The sequence below is a fragment of the Coturnix japonica genome, chromosome 2 (assembly GCF_054131305.1).
Source record: "Coturnix japonica strain WE chromosome 2, WE-NBRP24, whole genome shotgun sequence".
NCBI lineage: Eukaryota > Metazoa > Chordata > Aves > Galliformes > Phasianidae > Coturnix > Coturnix japonica.
In genome coordinates, this window is record NC_140664.1 from 127,813,831 (window position 1) to 127,831,536 (window position 17,706).

The 17,706-nt window shown below is 38.5% G+C and overlaps 1 protein-coding gene across 4 annotated transcripts in view; it reads left to right on the forward strand.

Moving 5' to 3' along the window:
• The window catches only part of CCNY (cyclin Y), a 107,567-nt gene that overhangs the window by 58,241 nt on the left and 31,620 nt on the right, over positions 1–17,706 (forward strand). For 2 of the 4 annotated variants that reach the window (XM_015853103.3, XM_085538911.1), the window contains exons 2-3: positions 5,598–5,672; positions 11,380–11,414. In XM_015853103.3, coding sequence (XP_015708589.2) covers positions 5,598–5,672; positions 11,380–11,414 — 110 coding nt within the window. Of the gene's footprint in view, positions 1–5,597; positions 5,673–10,134; positions 10,256–11,379; positions 11,415–17,706 lie in introns of those variants that run through there. The other 2 variants (XM_085538912.1, XM_085538913.1) reach the window with 2 other exon arrangements.

Sequence of the window (17,706 nt, forward strand, 5' to 3'; positions counted from 1 at the left end):
TATTACAAAGCAGAAACAGAGTTGGTGTTGGTTTTTCCTGTTTGTGTAACAGCAGGAGCTTTGATGTGTGTTACTCAGAGGTTAGTTGTTACAGTACCCATCCTTTGGCCTCTTGTGGCGTGTGTTTCTATCTCATTACACTCCTGATATGGAAGAAGAAAAAAAAAAAGCAAAGAAAAAAAAAAAGCTTATTTTTCTGTTAAAATTTTACCGCAAACAACGTCATCCCTTTCTTTTCTGTTTTTAACTTGCATAATGTATTCTAACAACACATCTTGAAATGCAAATCTTCCTGAAGTAAGAATTGCAGTTTTAGAAAGCTGACTGGGGTTTGTTGAGACCTCGTGCTTGGTAATTTAAACACTTGTTTATCTTAAGATGAATTTAAGCTAGAGGCCCCGGGGATCTTCTGGTCTGACCTGCATAAATCATAAGAGAAGAACTTGCATCTAGCTATTATTAAATGAGCCTAAGTACACATGCAAGACTGGAGCCTAAAAATGTTTGTTGAAAGTAGTGTTCTAGAAAGGGAAAACATCAAAATCTGTTGAGTTCTTTAGGGGTGGAGCTTCAGTGCTTAATTAATCTTCTTTTTTGTTTTCTTCCAAATTCTTAATTAAGTTCTTTCTGCTTCACCTTCCACTGCTTTTCTTATGTTGTGTGCTAGACTGGAGAGAATTTTCAGTATTTATTCTTCTCCCTCTGTGGATGTACTTGTGAGCTGCAGAAAATTCCTGGATTTCCTCTTTGATCAGTTAAACAGCTTGAACTCCGTAAGGCTTTTATTATAAGGCATTTTCTACCAGTCATTCTTGGAGGTCTCTTCTGCACTCATCTGAAAGTTTTCCTTTATCCTTTTGAAATGTGCAAACTGAAGCTGTATCCAGTATTTGTCATTTCAGTAATGCTTTTTAAGACCTTGTGTATAGATAAAAAATCTAGCCTGGGCTTTAGTCCAGTTCTGAAACTGAACTGTTTTATGGTTCACTTCTTTTTATGGCCATATTTGAATGCAGCTACTGTGGCTTCAGGGATGAAGTTTCTCACAGTGCCCAGTGAGAATCTCAATGTGATCTTCTGATTATTGTCTTAAACTTCAGATTGAGTTATAATAGAAATCTACCTTTTGCTCTTGGAAAGACTGAGGATTTATTTGATGAATAAATCAGGAAACAAGAACTGTTATTTTGGCATGATACTAAATAGGAAAAAGAATGCAATCTTATGTTTATTTGTATGTATTTGTAACTCTTGTCTTGCCCAAATACTCAAAAATTTACAAATTGCTTTTAGCCGTGTGATCCCTTAGCTGAAGTGCTCTTGAGTCTGACTTTTATTTGGCTAAGCAAAATTAGGCATGATTTAAATATGTGTGTGTGTATATATATAATGATAAAGACATTTTGTATGCATTTTCATGTGAAGGACATATATGATATAAACATTACAATGCCATAAATGATGTATATGTAAAATAAGCGTGTATTTTTATAGATATGTATGTATGCAGATATCTTTACTTCTATATATATAAATAGGGATGCATGCATGTGTATATGCGTATGCATACATGTATATATTGACATTCATCTTTAGTTTATAATCCTATAAACCTAGTGGTAGTCAGGAATTGTTTTATTTGTGGATTTCCTATATTTTGCATTTAGTGTAACTGGAACAAAATATTCCAAAATGATGAAGTGTCCCCTGCAGACAAAACATGGTATTGGGTTGAGTAGGTTTCAGGAATCTTCCAGCATGCAGTGAACTTTTTAGTGTGATCTTCAATGACTTCAGTATTCATAACAGGTATTTAAAGGGAGTAGAATGTGATTTTCTTCCTAACATTTTTCCATATTTAATTAGCTTTATTAAGCAACTCATAGAAATAGATGTTATCATTGGTAAAGCCTTTACCAATGCTTCACCACTTTCATATCGTGTGTCTACACTTAGATATCACTCCAATAGAATAAACATTAACAATGTATTGTATCTGTATTTATTACTAATTGTAACTATTATAGCAAGACCTTATTTTAAGATACTGTGTTGCTCCATAAATTGTTGTGTCAATTGTTACTTGTCCTGTCATTTTTTAATTTAGTAAAACCCCACAGAAACTCTGAAGCCAAAGGATCTGTAATTAAGCGGTATGTCTGTTAATCAGAAACCAGTATTCTCTGGAAAACAAAAAATCTATAGTGAGAGACTTTGGATTTGGACAATGTTTGAGACTCTTTTTTTTTCTTAAAGCATTTTGGAATGCAGGATAACTGCTAGAAAAATATCCACTTCAAATCCTTCCTTTGTAAGGCTATGATGAGTCATAGAGCAGACTGCTGGTAACGGGTAAAATTTTTGTACACATTTCAATAATTGAAATTCTGGCTCTCGCTTCCCTCTCTAACAGTTGAATACTGTCTGTGTGAGCTTATATCTCTATTTAACATCAGTTATTCCATTACAAAGTCGGTAAAGCATTCATATTGTGGCTGTTTTAATTTTCAGATGCTACAAAGTGCAACTGGTGTCACTAAAGCAATGTGACTGTAGGATGGAGGTAGCTTCTTGATGGTTAATGCCCTTAGGCATTGTGTTAGTACAGATTTGTGTGTAATATTTGATCTCTATCTCTTATAGCACTGTTTCTAATTGCAGACATGTAAGAATTTGTTCAGAGATTGAAAAGGGCATTTATTTCCAAACTGTATAGTAAATTTCAGTCTCTGGAAACTAAAATCTTTCCTGTGTCTCATGGAACCATATCCTTTTTAATCTCTCCATCTGGCAGCTGCAATGATTTGGAATGATGTGGTGCTATCAGCACCTGTAGAGTGCTCAGATTTACCTCAAGCTTTTCTGTGAGGAGTGGGGAGTGATGAGGTTGTAGGTACACACCACACAGCCTGCTTTCTCCTGCCTGCAGAAAACAAGGACTAAGTGCTGTGCTGTTCCTCACAGAGAGTGGGGACTCTTAGCACTGCTTGTCTTCTTAGGGTCACCTTGTGCTGGGTGACCAGACTCTGGCAGGCTTTGCTGCTCACCTACCCATGTCATTCACTTCTAATTTTGGTGATGGCAGTCTGAAAAAAAGAGACAAACAGGACGTGTTTGGCTGTTGATTGGAGGGAGGGGATGGCAGAAAGGGCACTGACAGAAGAGGACGTGTACTTTAAGGGGTTTGGATCATATAGTCTAGGGCAGGTGGGGTGGGAAGGAGCCCAGGCAGCTGCCTCTCCCAGGCCACTTCCAAATCCATGCTCTGGCCTTTGCAGCTGCTGTGTTTGGATCTTGCAAGCCTTCTTTCAACTCCTGCCAGAAAACAGCTTGTGCTTTTTTAAAAAGGCTTCAAGTCCTCCATTGTTCCACTTCTTCCGCATAATAGTCTTTTACAACTCGGGAATCTGAAATAGTTGTGATTTTGACTGCAAGATGTGGCAATTGGTTTCCTTTCTTTTCAGCCCTGCAAGCAGACTGTAAGCCTGTACCAGGCTGTTATTACTCCCCAAGCAGACAATTTTCTAGGCATGAAGGAAAGGAATGCTCGTCGTTTTGGGGACAGTGTTTTGACAGTTGAGTACAGTTGCATTTTATCAGTCCTGTTTTGTTAGCTGAAATTGCCTTGCCTGTACTTTAAAAGATCTTAAAGAAAAACTGTCTGCAGTGGTTTTTGTTTTTTAAATGCACTTTATGGTAACGTATTGTGCTGTTTGATAAAAATGAAGAGGACGATAGAAGGCAATGTATTTTGCTGTTTTAAAAGACTGATTATGATTATTCTTTATTTAATGATTTACATCTTGAATTCAGTTTAATGGGAAAAAAAATATCCTGAAATGAAAAGCAATCTTCAGTAACACTTTCTACCACAGTGGGTACTTTTTTCTTCTTCCCCACATCTAAATAAGAAAGTAACAAGAAAATGTTCTTTCCATTTGACAGTCCTTTCCAATCAGAACTTCCAGTGGTAAGGTGACCTGCCTAAAATCTCCTCTAGGCTTGGCTAGTAATTGTGCTTTCTCAGAGAGTCAAAATGACTTTTTCTGGAATTTGTGTTGTATTTATCCTTTGTGGCTTGGATAATAGTAATAAGACTCTTTTCTAACTGAAGAATTGTTCATTTGTATTCCTGATTTCTTCTATTAAGTAGGAGGTCCACTATTTGCCCCAGAAGTGGTCTACAAATACCAGCAGCATGTCAGGCTGCTTAACAAGGCAGTGATGAAAGATGAAGGGTCTAGAGCGCACAACTTATGGGGAGAGGTTGAGGTCCCTGGGTGTGCTCAGCGCAGAACAGAGGAGCTGAGGGGGGATCTGATGGTGGCTGCAGCTCCTCACAGGGCAGCGCTGAGCTCTGCTCTGTGTGTCAGGGCCCGAGGGAACGGCATGGAGCTGTGCCAGGGGAGGGGCAGCTGGGGGTCAGGGGATGGTTCTGCACCACAGGGCGGTGGGCATGGAATGGGCTGCACAGGGCTGTGGGCACGGCCCTGAGTGCTGGAGTTCAGAAAGCTTTTGAACATCTCTCTCAGATGTAGGGTGTTTGACTTTGGGTGACTATGGAGCAGGGGTTGGACAGGATGATCCTTATGGGACCCTCCCAACTCAGGGTATTCTGTGACTGCAATCTCATGTGTGTCAGATGCAGAGAGGCAAAGAGGAAACCAAGAGATCATAAATGCCAGAAAGGACAGATAGAAGATAAATTTTTAGAGAGGAATATGATCAGGAGAAAAATGTGGGAAGCCCTAGTAAAATTATAAATGGAAGGGGAATGAAAAATGGAGCATGGTTGATGGATGGTGAAGTAAGAGAGAAAGTTGAAGATGGGAGAACTTGGCCCTTGGGCAGAAATATTTCTTTTGTTGTTGTTTTTGTAAGATCTGAGGCTTAATTCTCTGTTCCAAGTTGTCACAGAGAGAGGGGAGCGAGAAATTTAGAAAGCCTGAGTTAGTTACCAAAGGCAAACTTATCAGTACTTATATGTAGTGTTGCGTAAAAGCCTCTATCAAGTGGAAAGGAATGTATCTGTAGAGATCAAGAGAATATAGGAGAATTGATGTTGTACTCACGTGGGGAGTGCAAGAAAAATTCAGCTTCAACAACTGCTTCTTTAATCACATCTAATTATAGAAACCTATCTATCTACAGATGGATGAATATTTACTTTAGAATACTTCATTCTTCTATAATTACATATAACGAGCTGTGTTCCTTGCTTAGCAGTGGCTTCAGGGTATGGAGAAAGAAACTAACTAATGGAAAATGGATAATTCTTGACTTGTTATGTACAGACTTCCTGAGCTGCTTTATCTATTTTTATCCGAAAGCAAAATAGCCCTTAAAAGCAAAGACTAATCCCAAGGCTGTGTTGATGCAAACAATTTGCATGCCAAAACAACTACTGGTGTGAAAAAGGGTAAAAAACAAAAAACAAAGAATAAAAAGAAACTGATCTTCAACATTGATTTTGTTTTACAGTAGCTGCTTAAGTGTGTAATCTTGGTTTTATAAAAAAGAAAATATAAGAAAATCTGAGTATGTTCCTGGATAATCTTAAATGTTTAATATGCTGTTTTTTGTTTGTTTCTTTCCAGATTTGAACATGGAATTCAACCCATCAGACCATCCACGGGCCAGTACGATATTTCTCAGTAAATCTCAAACAGATGGTAGGTTACTGAACTTATTGCTGTATTTGTTATTGCAGTTATCTCTAAACTCTTTGTTAGAATGCATGTGATAGCTACTGAATAGATAATTCCTCTCCCTCCAAAAAAGAGGCTTTTGTAGGCGCAGTATTAGAGTTGAAAGAAGCCAAATTAATTATTATTTTGTCAGAGTTAGTAGTAGAAGGTCATGTTGAAATTGTTAGTTCCAGTTTGTCACAATTAAAGTTGAATATAATCAAAAATATTTTCCCTAAGTGCAAAATTTTCTGTGCAGCCATGTTTTTTTTTGGTTTGTTTTACTTCTGAATCTCTGAACAGAAGGCCAAGGCTCTGAGAAATGCAATTTTTTAGTATTTTACTGAAAAAACGCCTGTTTGAATTAACTAAGACCATTCAGAGTTTCCGCTGCTATAGTTGATATGTGGATGAGTTCAGTACTAGATTTTAATAACAAAACAACCCACCTCCCACTCAAAGGTTCTGTCTTTCTCTCTCATGGATTTGAAATAATCATATATTTGTCTGGAGTTCTTGGGGTTTTAATTGTCAACAAGATGATCACTCTGGAACTACGTCTGTTAAGCAGGCTTATTGATAGGTGTAGCAGAATAGAAGCCATTTACTCTGGCACTTTTATTCCCTGCTGGACATGTATGACATGTTGTTTTAGAAGTAGATGAGAATAATTGTTGCAAAAGGCATTATTTTCTACCAAGACTTTCAAAGCATTTTCTGTGTTGTAATTCTGAGTGTATGGATTCTTTGTCCTTCTTTCTGTTACCTATAAATGCCATTTTTGATTTACATAGTAAATTACAGTGTCAAGCACATCACTTAGAAATATATTTTGTGCTAATTTTTCAGCTTGACTAGTGCAAAGAGACTGCATTTAGGTTCTGATTGAAGGGTTGATTACTAGAGTACTTTTGCCCTTCAGACTGTCCTGCATTCAGCTCTGATTCTGTCAGTGGCTTACTGTGTGTTTTTTTGATGTGATGTGCCATTCTGGTCTGGTTTAGTAATCTATAAAATGAATATGATAACAGTTCCATAGTATACCATGTTGTCAAGACTGATGTTTATTTTTATGGAGTTTTGAGACTGTGCAGTCCCATGTGGATGCTACCTGTTTCTCATTAAATTTTGTTCGGGGAAAAAAGGGCAAAAATTCAGTTCTTATGGAATATGCATAAATAACATCTTGTTTTTATATATATGTTTTGTTGAAACATTAAAAAATGAGGGCAACAAAACCATAAAACTGCTGGGTTGAACATATATGGTTTACACCCATTCTAGACTTGGTGTCTGAAACCTTATTCTAGTGTAAGTGATACAAAGAACTCTACATAATTTTTTGAGTGAGAAAAGTGAATTTATATAACTTCTAAAACAAGGTTTTAAGATATGTTCGGCTATTCTTAGTGATAAAAATCCAAAGGCTTGTACAAAAGAAATAAGATTTTGTGAACGTTTATCTGCTGATGTATTGCCAAGAACCATCCCATTATGATGGTGTGTTGCCCCACCAGAAGCGTTTTGCTGTACTCTGGGCCTGTTGTGGCAACAAGTGAGCTGTTAAGCATTATCATTCTGTTCAGGGATATTGCCTAATGCCAAATGCATTAGAATGCTTATTAAGGGGAAAATAGAAGGTTTTTCTTTTATTTTTTCTTTGAGGTATGTAGAATTGTATTCTGGCAGCCTCCTGTGCAACCAAAGAGATCTCCTAGGTCTAGAGTCAGTGTAGAAGGGGAGAGTTGCATTGGCAATGGTGAAAATACCTAATTGGGGCATGTAGCTACCACTCTCCATTATTATACAGTGTTGGGCTGACAGACCTTCCTGTAGTTAACTGTAAATGAAAGTATTTTTATCATCAGGAACTAAAGGTGTTTAAAATTTATATTTTAGAGAGCTGAGAGATATTTGGACTTCAGGTTTTGTCCAGGATCTGGCTGTGGCTCTTGAGTGTTCGTTATGTATTTGTATAGTGGGAAAGGGCCAAGTTCATTACTACATGGAAGAGCGACTTGGCAGCATCACCTAATGGCAGCTCCACATCTGGCTTTCCAGTAACCCATGTCTGGCTTTCTAGTAATGCTGCGCTCTTACAGCCTCATTGGTGATCTTGTGGTCTTAGCAGGGGAGCTGCTCTTTGAGCTGTTTGTGAGCAACATGTAAGTGAAGAACAACAGGCTAACTACAATAAATATAATGAAACAGCATGTAGCATCTTTGGATGATACATGGTCTGATTTTTTCATTGTTCTGTGTGACTTAAATGCCACACCAAGCATCTAGATCTGTGTTGTCTCTCATAGTCAGTTGTTTCAATGTACCCTTAATTACCTGAGAATTCGGTAACTTCAAAGAAAAAATTGAAGACACGATAGATATTTATTTGATATGTAACTAAAATAGCATTTCTGTATGTTTCCAATGCATTATGGGAGTTCTCCAGGTGCTGAGTCTTACGTAAGAGGTTCTCCCTACATGGAGAGACAGTAGAGGATGTCACCTTTCATACCTTTATCGTATTTGAATGCCATATGCCAGTTCTTGCTTGGTGAATTTGGCCTGTAAAAGGATGAGCTAGGTAACTAAAAAGCCCTGCACTATTCAGCACCTGCTGGTGGTTAAGCTGGGATTTCCAAGCCTTAGTGCTACAATAGCATGATTTCCTTTCTTTACAAGAGCAAGAACACAACTGTTTCTTTTCCATGGTGCTGGTAATGATCTTTCCTACAAGTGGGTTACAGCTCTTCTCCTTTCTTAACTTACATTAAGTTTTACACGTGAAGTTTCATTGGTTAATTTTTTTGCAACGCAAACGTAACAATTGGCTTTAGACAAAGCACATTTTGAAACCATATTTATTTGATTTTGGATAGATGTGAATTAGGGTGCATTTTATTTTTATTAACTAGGGTAAGTTTCCTGTTTCTCAGACAAGACAAATGGTCTGCAAACAAAATACGAGAAATCTTCATTGACATAATCCTCAGTGATTTTGTCCTCCTTGCTGATATGGGCAGCATTAAGGTTTCCTATAGAAATTTATGTTACAGCTCAGTGAAAAATGCATACGTGCTTATTCACACACACATGTGTGTGCATATGTTTGCATTTCCTCACTCCTTTTTATTCCAGGACAGTATGTTTTCATACTCTAGCAAAAGTTCGACAATAACAATAGGAAGTGCCTGAAGGAATGGGAAATGAGGAAAATTAAGAACATTTGGCAGCATCTGAGATACCAGTCTTGACTTGAAGAATTCCATTCCAATTTTCAAGTGTTAAAAATGTTAGAAAATACAAGTTTCTTCATTCAGTTGTTTAAACTGTGACTATAAATCTGTTCAGCTTCGTTTCATCCAAAACCCATTGCTGAAAGTCAAAAGCCCAGAGTTGCAGTTCATGCTTCAAAATGATGGTTAATTATAAAGCTACAGCCTGCCGTCTGCTGAAGACCATACTGCGCCATGTGAGCACTGCAAAATATCTCTAAACTCACTGGAGCCAAACAGCAGAGACTTACCTCTTTACAATAGTTCTAGTGTAAGGCTGGCAGAAACAGCTTTCTGCTTCTTGCAGTAATTGTCAATCTTTTGTCTAAAGGGAGGGTTGTGAGCACAAAAGAAAGCAGTTGTGACAAAATGGGTTTCTACTATGCTGCATTTCCCATTGGCATCTGTGTTCTGGTAAGAGTTGAGCTTCAGGCTGTGGTAGAATGGTCCAGAAGCATGAAGGCACAGCTGCTTTCTTGTAGTCCCTCACTGGACAATGAAAGCTAATGAAATTATATGTGAAAAAGGAGGGAAAGAGAGTCAAGGTGGTGCTTGAAAAATTGTGTGGCACAAATTGATGTTTGAACAGGGCGAAGTGAAGGGTGTGTATAAATACATGGTATGTTTTTCCAGAGATTGGAAATAGCAATAAGAGCTGCAAGTGATATTCTTGCTTTGGTATGTAATAGTACTTCTATAGGGAATGGAGTAGTGTAATGGGTACAAGTTAAAATACAGAAGATAAAGACTGAGACAGAGAAAAAAAAAAAAAGTATTTAAAAATGAGATTTGGAGTTTATGTGCAGACTGTGTTTGTTGGATTTTGTCCATAATAATTTTGTTTGAGGAGTAATTGAGATTGTTGTCAGTTAAATATTTAACTGTGTTTGAAATGTCACAGTTAATAGCTGTTAATTTTCACTTATGTACTCTATTAGCTTTACATGCAACTTATCGGAATTGTTTACTGCTTGTATATTGCAATATGCAATGCTTGACAAATACTTTCTCTATTATTAGAAGTATCAACTATCATTTTGTTGTTTCCCTTTAGATTACTTATGTCTTTTTCTGGTTGTAAATGCAGTGTATGGAACTTAAGTGTAGTGCAGTGTTTTAGTAGGATTTCAAGCAGTTTAACTATTTGCTCGACAACCTGAATTCTCCAGCTGTTCCTGTTTTATTCTGTCTCCTATACAATGTCCATAACTGTGGATCTGAGCATGTACTAAGTGACATGGCTAACATCTGTCATGTGTGATTCTCCTTTCTGCTCCCTGGGAGGAAAATTATGTAAGGATTTTTTAAAGTATTTTCTTACTTTGTTTTTGTTTTACGTCTGCATTAAACAATTATTTCACAGTATCCACACGTACAGCCTTGTTTATGTTAGATTGCTTGCTTTTAAAAAATAAATGAATCACAAGTAATGGCTTCTCATCCAACAGGGAATGGACAGGCTATCCCACCATTGCAAACACTCTTATTTTGCTAAGTGCATTGGGTTGCATAGCTTTCAAATCATAGTGCACCGAAGTGCATTTAATCATCTACAGCATGAAACCATTATTACTTTAATCCTGAAGTTTGATTTATGTATTAGTTGCCTCCAAACTCGTATCCTAAATGCTTTGGTATTTTCATGGGAAGGGAGCTCCACAGGCTCTACGGGGTGAGTTAATTGGGAAAGTGATGAAAAATTTACATATAATGTATTTCATCAACTGTAATAAACATTTGCCTAATGTTTAAGACTGTACATGCTCCTTTGTTGCTGCTGTTTACTGAGTATTCTGGCTGCTCATTCTGGCCTTGACTTGCAACCCTTGCTTGTGATGACTAGTTCTACTCGCCAACTTTCATTGTTACATCTGACCTGAGTAATAGCTTCAGGCTTGCACCTTACCATTAGAGAAGGCAGTGGTATAATGCATATATGTTTTCAAAGCACTTTGATGGGAGTTAGTGAACAGTAAACTTCAATGAGAATTTGCTAACTCCATGGGGTATCTGTTTAGGTGCTTTTATGCCTGCAAGATAGTGTAGCAAGGTATCTTGCATGAAGGTATTCGTGATGCAGAGTACCTGCAGAGATCTCTGGTGAAGGATGACTGATCCATTGCTGGCTTGGACCGTAGCTTGCTGCTATTAACCTTCCCATATGTACCAATGCCTAGTGAATACCCAAATGGATGAGAATTTCAATCCATCACCGCACTAGTGAGCGTAAATGCCTTTAAGCATACAAATACATGTTTATTCCGTATTTGGTATATAAGTATACATGGTTAGTGCAAGAGCAATGACAATGTCATACGTAGATAGCCTCCTGTTCTTTTTATTATAAATGGTATGTAAGAAGCTTAATCAGGAAAAATAGTCATGTAATATTTCTATCATATTTTGTGTTTTTGCAGTGAGAGAAAAACGCAAGAGTCTCTATATAAACCACGTAAGTGAAAATGCCTCGCTATGCAGCTTTCTCCTTGTTGTCTATATTATACAGTAAATAAGAGTTTTTACATATGATTTCCATACTGGTGAGAGGATGCTGATGCTTCAGAAGTCTGCTCTGCATCAGGATCCAGAAGCATAGGTCACAGCTACTGAGCTAGTGGAATGGATCTGTTGTTTTGATGTAGTGCTGTGCTCACAACCAGCATATGCAGGCAGCTGCTAGCTGGAATGAAGAGCTGCAGACATTGGTATGATTTTTCAAAATTAATCCAAAACAAAAGTCATAAAACGTTAAACTGCATTTATATGTAAGCGTGCTGTTGTCAGAGAGTCTGTGACATTCCATTTTTACGCAGAAGTCTTGAAGTGCCCAACCATTGCTGATGCAGTGTAAATGTGTATTTGTTATGTGGTATGTGCTCAGTGTGAACATGGGGTTTTAGTACGCTTATGTACCCTGGGCATTTTTCAGTTCAGTTCTCCTGTGTTTGAACTGAATTCCCAGTGAAGCTGAGAGCAAATCTCCCACATCCAACTTTGGGTACAGGATCAGGGTCTTTCCCCTCTTAGCATCATTTGCACTACCAAAGCACCTGGAACCAGCAGGTCCAAATGTTAAGCCCTGTGCTGAAGTACCCAGAGACATGCCCCAGTGAAGTGGAGGAGGGAAAGAAATTATTGTTTCTCAAATGATTTTTGTCTTTAGAGTGAAATGGGGAGAAGTTCACAATTATTATGTTTTTTCTATCTGAAATTATAATCTATAATTTCACAAGCCATTTTTAAGCTGGTACAGCTGCTGAAAGAGTGGGATTTGGTTTCTGGCTCTCCTTCTCTCCTCTGATGCTGATGCTTGTGTAGCTGTGGCTAACCTGGTTTAGGGTATAAGTAGATTCAGCATAGCTACAAGCAAAAATGTATTTGTTCCTCAATGTGATTTACATCAGTGCTTGCACCCACACAAAGAGAGGGTGGCAAAGAGGCTGAAATGAGCAGCTGAGTGGGGTGACAAAGTAGGTTAGCTTCATGTCTGTACACAACAGGTTTGTGCTGATTTAGTGTTTCTGAAACTATGGCCTCGCTTTAAGAGCAAGCTGAGGTTTTCAGTTTCCCAAGATTTTGAGAAAGTCATGAGTTACCATGAAGTTTGTATGATCTGCACAGTTGGCTGCACCAGATCAGCAGATACTGTCTGTGCTTCCCACTCCTATTCCTCTCTAAAACATTTCTACTGTTACAGTATGTGTATGTGAGAGTAGTTAGTATTATAATTGTATTGTTATGAAATAGTAGAGTCAATGTGCTATAAATGTAATAATGTATATTCAGTCATTTCCAGCAGGCTTTTTAGCCTCAAACTTGGAGTCTTGAATGCAAAAATATAGTCACTGCAAGTCAAGGTATTAAGAATGTCTGTGACAAGCCACCTCTCCATGTGGGTGACATTCTTATGTGTCCCAGTATCTTTTCATGCCATGCAGAAGGTATGTTCTGCGCTAGATAAGACTGAGGATGGATTTCTATGGCTGGTTGAACAGAGGTAACTCACAAATTCTTCTATGAGCACACCGTTGTGAATTCTGATGCAAAATGTTTCTAGGCCGCATTAGGTTTGTTACAGGAAGGGGAAGGATGATCATTCCACTAAGGAATTGCATTGTAGGCATCTGGGCGCAACAGCTCATGCATTTGATACCCTAGGGCATATACCTTTTCCTATTTTCCATGTTTTAAGTATTATTTAAAGCATTAACTAAGCTTGCAGTGATATAAACTTCTCTCAATCTGGTTTACTACTAAAATCTGACTTCTTTGTACTTGTAAAGTACCTCTTCTGAATTACAAAGCTGATAAAAAAAATCAGCCTTATGAAGCTGAAGTCTTTCCTATAGTATGGTGTGTGTGTCCATACACATTAGTGACGTTCTTAGCCAATATCCAAAGATAAGCCACATTTACAAGTGTGGCCTGTGATATTTAATTTGTTAACAACTTAAGTGAGATATGGTTGACTATAGCACACCTGTAGTTATTCATTCAGCACCTCTGAAGTACTCGATATGCTAAAGCTGACATACAAACTGGTGATCATTTTTGAAGCGGTTGCTGTGGCCTTCTGTATGCAGCCAGGAGTCCTGTTCGGTTTGCAGGATGCCAGTAGCCACTCTAGTTTCCTAGACTACCTTGGATGAAGAAATCTGAGGAAACAGGTAGATTTAGCAAATGTATATGATAAGTAATGGGGTGAATGAATTTACAATATGCTCTATTGGTTGGCTATTTCTTCTTCACCCTTTTTCTATGTATGTTAAGGGCATTTCTAATCAGAGCTGTTGCTGCTCATCTGTTTCCTTCAATGCAGTGTCTGCACCTTTGCTCTTAAGGTAGCAAGCTGGAGGAAATACGTTTTGGAGTGTTGTTTTCTTTCTATAAGAGCTCCTCGCCATAACTTAGCACTCTTCTCTTTTGTCTTTTTTCCATAATATCATCTTTTCTTTTGAGTTTCTAGGTCTGTATATATTTATTCTCTTTTTGTGTCAAATAAGCAGGATTATTTAATTTTTTATATATATTTTTATCCTGTTGTGCAGTATATTATTTTGTAGGAAAAGCTGAACATCTCCTGAGCAATCAATGTGGGTAGTAAGAGAAGTATCAATAAATATTGTACTTTTTAAGCTGCCTGTCTGTATAGCAGCAGGTGAGAATGGTACCTTACACAAATATAGTTTCAAAACGTTATCTAGGAGAAATAGAAATTAAGTAAGAATTAACTCTTTGGTTTTATGTAACAGTGACATTTTCTGGAATAATATTCTGGAAGCTTCTAGAAATCTGTTGAAGTGTTAATTGTGCTCTTGTTTTCCTGTTATGTTTTTCTTTTAAAAATTCATTTTCTCACTGTGATCAAGCCATTTTCCTTTCTTGCTTGCTCTTGTTTGCAGCTTATTTTCATTGGCTGGATAGTTCCCTTTTATCCCCAAACGAACAGTGGGCTCCTGCTTAGATTTACTATGCTTTGCCACAGGCTGGCAGTTTCCAAGCCTCAGCTTCACCTTGTCAGTAGGTGTGATGGAAGAAGATAGCAGCTGTTCTTTTTGGGTGGGAAAGGAATGAATGCAGGGCTGACAGGTGCCATGGTGAAGCCGTCATCTCTCTGTTTTCCCCCAGAGTCTGGGGGGATGACAGCTTTAGGATGGTGTTGAAGCCTTTGCACAACTGCAGCGCTCATCTTCCATAGGGGCTGAAAGTGAGGGAATTACCTCACTTAGCCTATCTGATGTGCTTGCTTTCTTCCAGCCTATTTTAATTTCTGAGCAGCTGTAGCACATTACTTTCCCATTGAACTGGCAGCTGTTGTACTTAGTTATACCTTTGGTGCTTCTTCAGTGTGCGCTTGTCTTTTATTTTTTTCAGGCTGCTTAGTAAGGCTGCTGAGGGGGATGGAGATGCAGTCTGAGACAGAGGCGTTTCCTTAGTGAGAAGATTGCATCGGTATCTGTGCCTGGACATGGAAGGCAAACAGGAAGATACACGTTGTGCTTTTAGTGGGGGAGGGTGGAGAAAGATGGAAGTTTTATTGTTACTTGCAGAAGCTAGTTTTTTTTTGTGCTGCATGGTTTTATTTTGCAGGGGAAAGGATCAGGGCAGAAAAAGGTTGTTTTCTTTGTAAAGGTTTGCTAGAAATCTTCCCATTCAGACAAGATGATAATTTTTTTTCCCCCCTGATGAACTTTTGACAGTATATGCTTTTATAATCTAATTGGTGTTTAGGAACAGTGACATGCAGAAGAAATATGGGAGCATATGTGTATAGACCACAGTTTTTTGGCAGTTGGGGGAGAATCTCCTGGGTATCAGTCATGAAAACTGTCCCCTGTGATTTCTGGCCAGGGAAGCATCTTCCCACAGGCAGACCTGCTGGTGGGGCTTGCAGAGAACAGAGGGGCCCTGTGGTGTAAGCACTGTGGCACAGGCACTTCCCGTGAACCTCTCTGCATGCTTGAAATGAGATGTGTTTATTTGCTTCTGTGTAGCCCCCAAATTTTCCTGTCAGAGCGGATCAAGAGTCTGTTCTGTTTCCTTTTTGTGAGACTACCATGCGTCCAACTGGTAATCAGATACTTACAGCTAGTGATTGTGAGAGTAAATATGGTACATACTGAAATGGGAATGCAGTAGAAGGTACTTTAATCCATGAAAAATACAAAGCACAGCATAAAATATGAGATTAAGTTTGCATTACGTGGACTGCCTGAGGCTGGCTATTGAAACGTTTATTATTGCTGGCCAAATTCTTGAAGATATTTTAATTAACATTCCTTACTCAAATAAAAGAACAAGATAAACTGGAAGGTAGATTAGAGGCTTCTCAGGTGCTCTTGCAGCTATCCTGCAGATTGTTTAATCTGGTCTTTGCTCCTCTCCATTGCAAGATCACAGATCAGCAGCGCCAGAGGCACCCTTCTAGGCTGTCTGGTCCATCTGGCAGGTTCACTGTACCAGTGCCATTCCTTACAAACACTGTTCAGGATGCTTTTTCAGGCTTTCCTGTAAGTTAGAATCCTCAAGTTCTGGCTGTCTTAGCTGAATTGAAATGTTTTGTGGTTTGTTTGTTTTTCTTCCTAATATCTTTCAGCTGTTTTCTTTTATGTCTGCTAAGGTGAAGGCTTTTTAACTTCTCCTGTCAGCCTCAAGGCAGTAAGTTCTATAAAGTAGGAGAAGAGGCAAAGGCAAATTTAAGGTGGGGTGAGAGCACGGGAAAGTTAGTTTACAAGATGACTGTGTAGTAGTTGCTTCACTGGGAGCCTGGTAAAGTCCCTCTGGTCGAATTACACAACACCATCAATATATAAATATAAGCCTTTGAGCTACTTCTAATGTTCAAATAAATATTTAATCTCTTCAGGGTGATTTAACTATGTTTAGGTGAGGTCTGTGTGTGCTACAGAAGAATTTACCAGAGGGTGGTGAGCCCTCCTGGAGCTCAGTGGGACCTAATGTGGCTTTCTGTATTAGATGAGAGCAAGGACAAGCTTTGAGATTTTGAAATAACCACAAGTGGGGATGTAGCCAAAGGCATCAGTTTTGAATATTATCAAAACGCTGATGAGACAAATCAAATGATAACAAGGCTGAATCACGCCATAGACTGGTTAGATACAGTAGATGTTATGTAAGAATGGTTGGTCTGGACTGGATTTAATTTTATTTTTTATTGTAGATTTTGGCAGAGAAGTGTAAGCATACATTAGTGTTTACTTTTGTTCAGGTAAATATACTGTGCTCTAGCCACTTAATATAGATAGCTGTGTTGTGGCGAAACAATATGCAAGATAAAAGTAAATGCAGAGTTTTGCAGAGCAGTGCATAGCTTGATTGATTTTGGAGGCGCTTTGTTGACCTGTAAAGTTGTGTTCCTTCTCTTAAAGATTTTGTCATTACTAAATCATACCCTGAGGCAATAGAAGATCCCTGAGTTCAGAACCTCCCTTTTCCAAGCCAGAAGAAGTCTTGCTTGCTGTTGTAATCTGTCTTGTGTATACCTTTCTATGACACTTCTGCTAAGTTATGTTTTGGCCGGTCTGCTGTCTTGAAGCTGCTGGACATTTCTCTGCACATGGGCGCAAGATGGCCTCAAATTTTCCTTGGGAGTGATATGTTTTAACAGCACCTTCTGAAACTTTGAATCAAAGGCACCTGGTTTGATGGAAGGAGACAATACCAATATCAATGCAGAAGCTGTAGGTTATCTTTTGATGAACAAGTGGAAAAGTGTACTGAAAACAACTGAAGTTGCTCTGCTGAACTGGAAACTGGCTCAAGGCAGCTCTGGAATAAGAGCTGGAAAGCTTCATTGGAGGAGTGTTGTGCCCAAGTGACAAATGCTGCTGAGCGTCAGGGCAGAGTGCCATACTACAGTTGCTAAATAGCATCCAGGACAGAACTGGCATGTACCAATTCTGGACAATTCTGTGTAAGGGTTTTGGTCAACATGCACCTCTCTGTTAGTTATTTCTACCCAGGAGCACCCTGAGATGACCATGTTTGGGAAAAAAAACGTAATGCATCCCCTTCCTCTGCAAATTTAATTTCATCATGATCTTAAAATGAATCGTGAGAGGCAGCCATCCTCTCATTTATATTCAGCATGAATTAGTTAGGAATTCCTTGTGATTTCTGTCATAACAGGTATGTAGAAACATTTTCGCACAGCTTGTATGGTTGTGACTTAGTTTCTCTGCCCTTTTGCCAAGAAAACCAAGTATCAGGCAAACTTAGCCTCT